The 12,417-nt window shown below is 39.0% G+C and overlaps 1 protein-coding gene across 1 annotated transcript in view; it reads left to right on the forward strand.

The window, feature by feature from the left end:
• Positions 1-12,417, forward strand: part of CAP2 (cyclase associated actin cytoskeleton regulatory protein 2) — a 135,471-nt gene that overhangs the window by 78,731 nt on the left and 44,323 nt on the right. The window contains exon 5 of the mRNA XM_055570702.1: positions 12,259-12,402. Coding sequence (XP_055426677.1) covers positions 12,259-12,402 — 144 coding nt within the window. The remainder of the gene's footprint in view (positions 1-12,258; positions 12,403-12,417) is intronic.

The following is a 12,417-nucleotide window of genomic DNA, read 5'->3' on the forward strand; positions in this document are numbered from 1 at the left end:
CTCAAACTCCATCGACCAGGATGCCCTGTTTGTGTTGAGCTGTTCACCAAACTGGAACTGGGGCTCTTGTTGGATGCACTGTGGGAAGCATGGCTCTTGAGAACAGCAATCAGTAGAATCGGACAAAGATTCTACTAACCTTAACAGAGAAATCCGAGGGACTTCCTTAGTGGACCCGTGGTTAAGACTCTGTGCTTCCAATGCAGGAGGCTCAGGTTCAATCCCTGGTTGGGGAACTAAGATCCCACATACCACATGACCAAAAAATTAAAAATAAATTAAGTGTACAACTTGAAGAGTTTCAACAGACATTTTTTAAAAGGAGAGAGGAAGCTGATTTCTGATTAAGGACAATTAGAGTGCTGTATCAGTGTGTGCTAAGTCACTTCACTCAGGTCTGACTCTGTGTGACCCTATGGACTGTAGCCCACCAGGCTCCTCTGTTTGTGGGATTCTCCAGGCAAGAATATTGGAGTGGGTTGCTGTTCCTTCTGCAGGGTATATTCCTGACCCGGGGATTGAACCCTCATCTTTTATGTCTCCTGTATTGGCAGGTGGTTCCTTACCACTAGTGCCACCTGGCAAGTCCTGTGTCTGTATTAGCAGCTTGGTACAATTATTGGTAAATCCACCTTGTGAGATGTCTTAAGACATAGAGCAGCTATTGCAATTTTTTGCACCTCCTGAGACTGAACTGGAAACTAAAGATTTACGTCATTTCAGCAATGTCCTGCACAAATGAATCTCAAAGAAAAGATCTAACTCTCCCTTTACCGTGGGCCTGTTTATCCAGGGGAACAACAATGACCCAGTAAATGCAGCTGACTGTGCAGGGATCCTTCAGATGATGACATTGGTGGTTTAAACTGAGATTTATCATTAAAAAGCAGACAGACCTAGGGAAAACCAATCAATATGATGAGTGGCATACAGTCCATACTCCACAAACATTGGTAGAAAAAAATTTATAGTACTTTGGGAAAGGGGGGAGATAAATTAAGAGTTTGGGATTAGCAGACACAAACTACTATATACAAAATAGATAAACAACAAGGTCTTACTGTATAGTAAGTACAGTACAGGGAACTATATTCAATATCTTACAATAACCTACAATGAAAAAGTATGAAAACTAATATATATGTATAACTGAATCACTTTGCTGTATACCATGAACTAACACAACATTGTACATCAAATATGCTTTAATTTTTAAAATGTATAGCAATTTGGATTTTTTTCCATCTCAGAGAACTAGTTTCTGATATATTATTTTTAAGACTTATAAGGCTGGTAAATTTGAATACTTTTGGCAATTCTCTCCAATTTTATAAATTGTTAGTGAAGTCCTGTGTGTTCAGGTAAAGCACAGTGAGATTGCTGTTCAGCTTTAATGTTCAGAATCCCGTAAAGTAAAATAATAGGTGATTATAAAATTCATCATTGTCAGAAGCCAGACAGTACCTACCCAGAGAGGGAAAACGTTGGTGTCTTTTCAGCTAGGTCCATAAAATAAGTTGAAACAATGACAAAGTACAAGATGAGATTCTTCTCAACCATCCAGTCTACTCTCTTATGCTTATTGTGGGTAACCAGGTTAAGCTTTTGATTTTCAACTTAATTTTCGCTTCTGGTTTCTCTCTGCCATGATTTTGTATGTCTTTATTCATCATTGCCCTTTATTGACCACTGCTTCCTTCCTGGATCTCAAATAATCTAGCTAATCCCATGTACCTGCCATGACTTCAGCATTTTCTCGGAACGCATTTTGTCAAGTCCAGTTATACAGAAGAGAGGCACTAGAGCTTCATATATGCCTCACACACAGTTGTTAGCAGCACAACAATCCGTGAATGGAAAAGACGTGTTTTCTGTGACTGGACTATCATCTTTCTGTATTATCAGGGAAAGACTCTTCCTATCAGAACCTATATGATGAAAATTATAAATCTCAATATGAAGAACAGCTAAGGTTAAGTTTGTTCGTTTTTATCATCTTCTGACTGTTGTTGCAGCAAGATTCAGGAGATGAGATAGTCAGTTCAGTCTTTCAGTTGTGTCCGACTCTTTGCAACCCCATGAACCACAGTATGCCAAGCCTCCCTGTCCATCACCAAGTCCTGGAGTTTACCCCAACTCATGTCCATTGAGTCGGTGATGCCATCCAACCATCTCATCCTCTGTCGTCCCCTTCTCCTCCTGCCCTCAGTCTTTCCCAACATCAGGGTCTTTTCAAATGAGTCAGCTCTTCTCATCAGGTGGCCAAAATATTGGAGTTTCAGCTTCAACATCAATCCTTCCAATGAACACCCAGGACTGGTTTCCTTTAGGATGGACTGGTTGGATCTCCTTGCAGTCTAAGGGACTCTCAAGAGTCTTCTCCAACACCACAGTTAAAAGGCATCAGTTCTGCACTCAGCTTTCTTTATGATGTGATCACTCACCTAGAGCCAGACATCCTGGAATGTGAAGTCAAGTGGGCCTTAAAAAGCATCACTACAAACAAAGCTAGTGGAGGTGATGGAATTCCAGTTGAGCTATTTCAAATCCTGAAAGATGATGCTATGAAAGTGCTGCACTCAATATGTCAGCAAATTTGGAAAACTCGGCAGCAGCCACAGGACTGGAAAAGGTCAGTTTTCATTCCAATCCCAAAGAAAGGCAATGCCAAAGAATGCTCAAACTACCGCACAATTGCACTCATCTTACACACTAGTAAAGTAATGCTCAAAATTCTTCAAGCCAGGCTTCGGCAATATGTGAACCGTGAACTTCCAGATGTTCAAGTTGGTTTTAGAAAAGGCAGAGGAAGCAGAGATCAAATTGCCAACATCCGCTGGATCATGGAAAAAGCAAGAGAGTTCCAGAAAAACATCTATTTCTGCTTTGTTGACTATGCCAAAGACTTTGACTGTGTGGATCACAATAAACTGTGGAAAAATCTTTAAGAGGTGAGAATGCCAGGCCACCTGACCTACCTTTTGAGAAACCTGTATGCAGGTCAGGAAGCAACAGTTAGAACTGGACATGGAACAACAAACTGGTTCCAAATAGGAAAAGGAGTACGCCAAGGCTATATATTGTCACCCTGCTTATTTAACTTCTATGCAGAGTACATCATGAGAAACGCTGGGCTGGAGGAAGCACAAGCTGGAATCAAGATGGCTGGGAGAAATGTCAATAACCTGGCTCAGACGGTAAAGCATCTGTCTACAATGTGGGAGACCCAGGTTCGATCCCTGGGTCGGGAAGATCCCCTGGAGAAGGAAATGGCAATCCACTCCAGTACTATTGCCTGGAAAATCCCATGGACAGAGGAGCCTGGTAGGCTACAGTCCATGGGGTCGCAGAGTCAGACACGACTGAGCGACTTCACTTTCAGATATGCAGATGACACCACCCTTATGGCAGAAAATGAAGGGGAACAAAAGAGCCTCTGGATGAAAGTGAAAGAGGAGAGTGAAAAAGTTGGCTTAAAGCTCAACATTCAGAAAACAAAGATCAGGGCATCCGGTCCCATCACTTTATGGCAAATCGATGGGGAAGCAGGGGAAACAGTGGCTGACTTTATTTTTCTGGGCTCCAAAATCACTGCAGATGGTGATTGCAGCCATGAAATTAAAAGATGCTTACTCCTTGGAAGGAAAGTTATTACCAACCTAGACAGCATATTAAACAGCAGAGACATTACTCTGTCAACAAAGATCCGTCTAGTCAAGGCTATAGTTTTTCCAGTAGTCATGTATGGATGTGAGAGTTGGACTATAAAGAAAGCTGAGTGCAGAAGAATTGATGAGATATTATAAGGACACAAATTATTGTGAATCACTGTATAAACTTTTAGATTTCCATCGAACTTGACTTTTTGTATCACATACCTACCCTTCTGAGACAGGTGACACATTGAAAGCTTGGAGAAAATAGCGGCCTATGTATCATGTCAGCAAAACTGTGTTCTTGTTCTGATAATAAAATGTAAGTTTCAGAGTGAGGGCTTCCTACGATAATCTAGGACAAAAATTAAAAATGATGAGAAATCGGGTTCACACTTGTGAACAGTGGCAAAGAAAAATAAAAAAACAGGAAGTTCGAACTGACAAACATACATTGTTCGTTGGGTTAGTGGCTCCAAAACCCTAAAAAAGGCTTTGAATGATTCTGAGAAGTTAGAGTATATTGATAAGCAACAGTGTAAGTTGTCTGAAAAGTAAAAAAATTACTTTAGAAAAGGCTCTTTAGCCTGTGGTTTGCTAAATGCTTTGGCAGAAAAAAATTACACTAAAAATGCCTGATTTGCAACTATTCTACCTTTATAAGAAAAGTACAACAATTTGGCATCAAGCTTCAGTGCTACCCCTGAGGTTCTTTCTGAAGAGATATCTGTCCTGTGCTCCAGACCTCTGCATTTCCAGCTGTTTTTTGGAAATGTCAGTAAAGGGATATCAGAGATGATCCTTGGCCCCAATGAAATATTAAATTATTTTTCATATACAGAGGTGCCTGTCATTATTTTCTATGTTTTCCTGTATGTCTGAAATAGTTGATTTCTCAGATATTATTACTGGGGGAGGATGTGCTGATGAGTATAAGGGGTTGTTGATAGATTTGTATAAAAAATTTAAGTAGGAGTTTATGCATATTGGAAGCTTCTCTCATAGGTATCAGGGCAATGCAATTCATTTTCAAACATAGTTCATTCATTTTACTCTTTAAGAAGACTTGTTTTTAATTGAAGTATAGTTGGGGACTTCTCCAGCGTCCAGGGGTTAAGACTCCCCCTTCCAATGCAGGGGATGTAGGTTCAGTCCCTGGTCAGGGAACTAAGATCCCACATGCCACAGAGTGCAGCCAAAAAAATTTTTATTTGAATTATAATTGATTTACAATGTTATATTCAGTATTCAACATAGTGATTCAATATTTTTATAGATTAAAATCCATTTAAAGTTATTATAAAATACTGGCTATATTCCCAGTGCTATACATTGCATGCATGTATCCTGTTTATTTTAAACCTAATAGTTTGTATTTCTTAATTCCCTTCGCCATTTTGCTCTTTCTCCCACCTCTCTTCCCCAAGTAACCAGTTTGTTCTCTGTGTCTATGAGTCAGTTTTTGTTTTGTTATATTCATTTATTTTTAAATTTTTTAGATTCCATATGTATGTGAAAACATATAGTATGTCTTTCTTTGTCTGAATTATTTCTGTAAGCATAATACCCTCCAGGTCCATTTATTGTTGCAAATGGCAGAATTTGATTCTTTAAGAAGGATTTTTAAGGAATAAAAGCAAAAAAGCCTTTGGAATTCTTGAGTATATTTTTAAGTGTTTTGTTGTTGTGGTTGTTCAGTTGCTAAGTTGTGTCCAACTCTCTGACCCCATGGACTGCAGCCTGCCAGGCTGTCCTGTCCTTCACTGTCTCCTGAAGTTTGCTCAAATTCATGTCCATTGAGTTGGTGATGTTATATAACCACTTCATCCTCTGCTGCTCCCTTCTCCTTTTGCCCTCACTCTTTCCCAGCATCACGGTCTTTTCCAATGAGTAGGCTCTTCCCATCAGGTGGCCAAAGTATTGGAGCTTCAGCTTCAGCATCAGTCCTTCCAGTGAATATTCAGGGTTGATTTGCTTTAGGATTGACTGGTTTGATCTCCTTGCAATCCAAGGGGCTCTGAAGAGTCTTTTCCAGCTCCACAATTCGAAAGCATCAATTGTTCGGTGCTCAGCCTCCTTTTTGGTCCAACTCTCACGTCTGTACATGACTACTGGGAAAACCATAGCTTTGACTATACGCACCTTTGTTAGCAAAGTGATGTCTCTACTTTTTAATACACTGTAGGTTTGTCATAGCTTTCCTCTCAAGGAATAAGTGTCTTTTAATTTCATGGCTGTAATCTCCATCTGCAGAGTGGAGCCCAAGAAAATAAAATCCCTCATTGCTTCCACTTTTTCCCTTTCTAGTTGCCATGAAGTGATGGGACTGGATGCCATGATCTTAATTTTTTTAATGTTTAATTTTAAGCCAGCTTTTTTGCTTTTCCTCTTTTACCCTCACCAGGAGGATCTTTAGTTCCTCTTTACTTTCTGCGGTATCATCTGCATATCTGAAGTTGTTGATATATCTGCTGGCAATCTTGATTCCAGTGTGTGATTGATCCAGTCTGGCATTTCACATGATATACTCTGCATATAAGATAAATAAGCAGAGTGACAATATACAAGCTTGTCATACTCCTTTCCCAACTTTGAACCAGTCAGTTTAAGAGTTTAATAGTCATAAAATAAGACACATATGGAATATAAATTCTTAAGGACATATAAAAATATTTTCCAAGGAAGTTGCTATAATGCAATATAATGGCAGCTACCATAGTATCATGTACATCCATGGAGCTCAGTTGGTTTAATTTATTTAGATTGACTTCTATGACAGTTTTGCAGATGTCTTTAATTTTCAAGTTGTCTTAAATGTGCAGATGCTTCTGAAAGTATGATCATGAGGATATTCTGAAACCTCCAAAATATTCCTGGACAGTGGAAATTTCTAAATTAGAGGAACAATGACAGGAAATTAGTCTAGAGAAATATCTACAAAGCAAGTTAATGCAAATTAACACTTCTGATTTAAAAAACAAATTGCTTTTGACTTAAAATGGTGAAAACAATTGCTCCATTTATTAGGATGTGCCCAAATGATATATTTTAGATGTAAACACTGTTGCTGATTTGGATAACCTTTGCCTGAGAAAATGTTAACTATTCTTCTTCATCTGAATAATTTATTCTAATAATTTCTGAACATATTTTCCTGAAGCTACTTCCCTAATGGTGAGAGTCTTAATATTTTTATATCTATAAATTTAATAACACCTATATAAATTTTTTTGCACCATTAAAGGTACAAAACTGGTTAATATGCTTTAAAACTTTTCCATTCATTACAAAAGAAGTGCACATACTTAATTAGAAAATTTAGTATGTATGGATTAGGCAATAAAATTGAATGAAAATCCTGTGTTAGCACTTTGATGAGTATCTTTCTATGTTTTCTGTGCAATATACTCATGTGTACTCAAGTGGAATCAACTGGTGAAATTTGTTGATACAAAAACACCTAAGTCAAAGTGATCGTGATTGATATTTGGTAGTGTGGTTGGCTAAGATGTACTGCTTGATATGAGCTTTCTTAGGATTTTTTAACATTGGTGGGATTCAAATATTTAAAAAGTCCAATTTTTACTTTAATGCTGTTAAATTTGCCTGAGTTGTAACAGTAATGTCTCCGTAGCATTTATATTTAAAATATCCCTTCTAAAAATGATAGTTTCACAGAACTTGCCAATATATGGGTGGATTTTTATCTGTTTTTTGTGCCTGCTTGTTTTAATTAAACCTCTTAAATTCAACTCAAGACTATTCCTTATGGTCTTAATAGCCATTATTTACAAAGAAGGCATTGCTATTTTTGAAGATATCTCTAGTAATTATATCTACAAGAAAAAAAATAAACATTTAGCAGTGTTTTTCTCCTTGTGGTGGATTTAGGGATGTTTATTGTTTACTTAGGATGGAAGGAGAAGAGGGCGTCAGTGATGCAATGGACATGAACTTGGGCAAACTTTGGAAGATGGTGAGGGATAGGGAGGCCTGGTGTGCTGTAGTCCATGGGGTTACAAAGAGTTGTACATGACTGGGTGGCTGAACAACAACAACATTGTTTACTTATGTTTATCCATCTTTATTCTCCAATTTTCACATAAAGAGGATAATCAAGAAAAGAAATTATTTTAAAAGAAATAACAGCAGATTGATCCATTTTCTACCTGACATAGAACTACACAAGAACCATGGATTCCAGAAATAACAAGCTTATTTTGTTTTACTCAATGGCACATCTTTAAGGTCAAACTCCCAGAGTTTGTTCCCTCCCTTACAAAACAGCATGAGTGGGAATTTGGTTTTCCTTTTTGGGTAAAGTTTCTACAAAGCTCGCTGATAAAGCTCTTTAGTTTTACTTTCTGCAAAACAATTATTTCTGGAGCTAAACTGAGATGAATCTGATAATGGGTCTCAATTCTTCAACTTTAAAGCATTTAGAAACTAGGGTCATAAAGACATGGAGTCCTGAAATACTCTCCCAAGTACAGTCCCATCAAGCTAAGACAGCCCTTGGAAAAACACTCGCTGAAACTTGCAGTTTGCACATGCATCTTCTCCGGTTTGGCCATTTTGACCTTCTGTTCAAGCCACAGAAACCTGGAGAAGGGAAAGGGAGATTTTTTTGGCTAATTTTCACATAAGTCTTGAAAAATGATTTTCCTTCAGGGAAGTGTCCCTCGGAATTAAAAAAAAAAAAAAAACTTGAGTGATAAGTTTTTTAGAAAGTAATCTGGGTGAGACATGTAAAACTGGCCAATTTAAAGTCATTCCAGGCACTTCCCTGGTGGCCCAAAGGTTCAATTCCTGGTGTGGGAACCAAGATCCCACATTCCACAGAGCAACTGAGCCTGCATACCACCAACTAGAGAATCCATGCACCACCATGAAAGATCCTGCGTGATGTGACAAAGATCCCAGGTGCCGTGGCTAAGGTCCATGGCTACTTGTCTAAATAAGTAGATAAAAATAAAGTCATTCCAAAGCACACTAGCTTCTAGCTCTGTCTGAAAAGCCAGCACCAATGCATTCCATTGGGGAGAAAAAAAAAAAACCAGATGCCTCTAAAATAATCTATCAGTGGAAAGCCTTGATGTAGAGGTGACTGACCTCAGTGCAATTCAAACTCTAAGTATTGAGTATGCGTGTGTGTGCTCAGTCATGTCCAACTCTTTTGTGACCCTATGGACTGTAGCCCAACTACTGTCCATGGAATTTTCCAGGGAAGAATTCCAGAGTGGGTTGCCATTTCTTACTCCAGGGGATCCTTCCAACCCAGGGCTTGAACCCACATCTCTTGAGTCTCCTACATTGGCAGGTGGATTCTTTACCACTGTGCCACCTGGGAAGCTCATGTGCTTGATGCATAAACAGGTGGGAGTTCTTCTAACAGCTCCCCTCCCCCCTCCCACCATTTGCTTGAAATCACACCATAACTCGAATGTTCTCTCTTGTGTTTTCGATTCCAGCTGTGAAAGTTCAGGATGAGCTGGAAAATGTAAGCCTCCTTTAAAGCGCATGAGAAATCTATTGGCACAGAATAAAAGCTGTACTCTTTATTAGGGTTTTGCAAGTAGCCGTTGTGCTTAGTTGTCTCAGCATTGCTTTTTTTTTTTTTTTTTATTGAGGACAATTCTTCATGCAATTGCCAAACTAAGGCAAAAGAAAACTTTCTCAGTCTTTATGGTGCTTTCATCAGATAACCAATATAAAATATCTTCCAGAGTACTGTCTCCTCAGACTTTAGAGTTTGTTCTTGGGAAGTTAGAGATAAACAAGGATGGCCTTAATAAATCTAGCTAACGTTGTAAATACACAGTTTCTGGTTCTTTTTCCTCTTGGGGCAATAGGCCAGCTATCACTAACAATTCAAATATTCTGGCCTTTCTCAAAAATGTCATTGCATCAAGAGCATCATGGCTGAGCAAATCATGGGAGAAAATTAGGATGCTTTCTACTGGTGTTCCCATAATTAAAAATCAACTGCCTTCTGGGGAAACCTGTATAACACACCTTTGATTGGGTGTTGAATTTGGAGTTAAAAAAAAAAAAGTCTCTCAAAGAGGGAAATGTTTGCCTTCTAAAGAGTGAAATTCTAGGAAGGGCATTTCAACCCGACTTTGGCTGTCATTAGCCAAGAAACGTGGAAGAGCTGTGTTTGGGGCAGGGACTGTTTCGAGAGGTTTTATTTGTCTGTTTATTGAGGGTTTGGGGTGTTTGTTTGCTTTTCCTGCACTGTCATTGTGTGTGTGCTCCATCGCTCACTCGTCGTACCCCGTGGACTGTAGACCTTCAGACTCCTCTGTCCATAGGATTCTCCGAGCAGGAATACTAGAGTGGGTTGCAATTTCCTCCTCCAGGAGATCTTCCTGGCCCAGGGATTGAACCCGAGTCTCCTGCCTTGGCAGGGGGATTCTTTACCACTGAGCCACCTGGGAAACCTATACTGTTATTACATCCTTACTTAGTTTGCCAGTGTTGCCAGAACAAAGTACCGCAGACTGGATGGCTTAAACAAATAGAGGTGTGTTGTCACAATTCTGGAGATTCGTAGTCCAAGATCAAGGTGTCAGCAGGGCTGGCTTCTTCTGAAGCCTCTCCTTGACTTATGGATGGCCGTCTTCTCTCTGTCATCACATGATCTTCCCTTTTGAGTCTCTGCATCCTCATCTCCTCTTCTTATAAGGACACCTGTCAGATTGGTTTAGGGTCCACACTAATGACCTCAGTTTTAACTTAAGTACCTCTTTAAAGATCCTACCTCCTAAAACAGTCACATTCTGAGGTTCCAGGGATTAGGACTTCAACATTTTTAATTTGGGAAGGACACAATACAGCTCATAACAACCCTGGTTCAGGGACTTCCTCAAATCTCTTAAGACCTTTCCTTCATAATGGCCAGGAAGGGAAAGTAAGAAGGTAGGAAGGTATTCATGAATTTTCCACAAGACCTGGCTTGCTTTCGAAGCAACCTTTCTTTTCCACCTTCTTCAATATGGAAGAATTTTAAAAGTCTACTGACTTTGAAGGCATCATGTTAAGAGAAATAAGTCTGAGAAAGAAATCCTGTGTGATCTGTCTTACATGTGGAATCTAAACAAACAAACAAAAACCCACCAGACTCACAGAAAAAAAAAAAAAAGAGTAGATTTGTGGTTACCAGAAGTAGGGGCTATGGGGGGGGGGGGTCAGAGGAAGATAGTAATAAGGTACAAACCTCCAGTTAGAAATAAATACTAGGATGAATTACAGCATGATGACTGTAGTTAGCACTGCTGTGTGATCTGTAGGAAGGTTGTTAAGAGAACAGATCCTCAGAGTTCTCATCACAGGGATAAACATTTTTTTCCTTTTCTTTTTATTGTATCTATATCAGATGGCGGATATTGATTAACTAAACCTATTGTGGTAATAACTTCACAGTATATGTAAATCAAACCACTACACTGGTTTGATTTGCATGTATTTACACCTGAAACTTATACAGTGATGTAGGTAAATTATTTCTCAATAAAACAGAAAAAATAAAAGTCCACTGAGAACTTTAAGAACACTTTGCTTTCTTTCCCTGTGTTTCTGTTTCTCCCAAAGGAAAACATTCCTCTGTTCACCTGCAGATCTCCATTAGAAAGTGTTTTGCTTGCGTTTATATATCAGTGATAGGAAAGACCTGGTCAGTGAATCTTGTCGATCAGAGACTTTTAAACTGGCAGAAACCTTGGAGATCACTTACTGGGTTGGCCAAAAAGTTCCTTTGGGTTTTTCCCATAACATCTTACAGGCTTTGGGGCCAACCCAACATAAATATTGTAAGCCATCACCTTCTTACAAAGAACCTCAGTGAAAGAGTTCCACTTTTTTGCATGGGTTATCATAATTATGGTAAAAACCAAGGACTCTGCCTCATGTCATTTCATTTCAAGGACTCTCCCTACCTCATGTCACAGGAATAGGAAGATATCTGTTTACTAACCTCTACCTATGCTGATTTTAGGTGTGTATTATTCTGATCATTCCATCAGATGATATATCTATGTGTTCCATTAGAAAATATAACTTGATCTGCACTCAGTTTCACTGTGTTGCATTCATAAGTCTTCAAAACAGGGGCCTGGGGAGGGAGGAGGGAGGAGGATTCAGGATGGGGAACACATGTATACCTGTGACAGATTCATTTTGATATATGGCAAAACCAATACAATATTGTAAAGTTAAATAAAATAAAATTTTAAAAAAAAAAATAAAAATAAACAAAACAAAACAAATAAAATAAACACTCTCAATCAAATATAGCTTCACCAATGTAACCTCATATAAAAATTATTTGAAAAGGAAAAAAAAGAAAAACAAAACAAAACAGGGGCCATACTGTACTGCTGGATTTTTTTCCCATGCCTACGGAAGCAGCATTAACAATGTAAGAAATCCATGCAATTTTCATACTTCAGACAGTGAAAATACAGTATGACCATAAGGGGAAAAAAACCCCCGCTCTATTCTGAAAGCCCCTGACAAGTGCTGAGTCCTCCTGCTTAGGTCAGCGTGAACGGAGGCACTGCGTTTCTGTCAGTTCCCAGTAACCGTGCTCCATGTTTGCTTACAGAACGATGTGGCTGCACTTCTGAAACCAATATCAGAAAAGATTCAGGAGATCCAGACTTTCAGAGAGAGGAACCGGGGGAGTACGATGTTTAATCATCTCTCAGCCGTCAGCGAAAGCATTCCTGCCCTTGGGTGGATAGCCGTGGTGAGTCCGGCTGGA

This window comes from Bubalus kerabau, chromosome 3 (genome assembly GCF_029407905.1).
Source record: "Bubalus kerabau isolate K-KA32 ecotype Philippines breed swamp buffalo chromosome 3, PCC_UOA_SB_1v2, whole genome shotgun sequence".
Lineage (NCBI taxonomy): Eukaryota > Metazoa > Chordata > Mammalia > Artiodactyla > Bovidae > Bubalus > Bubalus kerabau.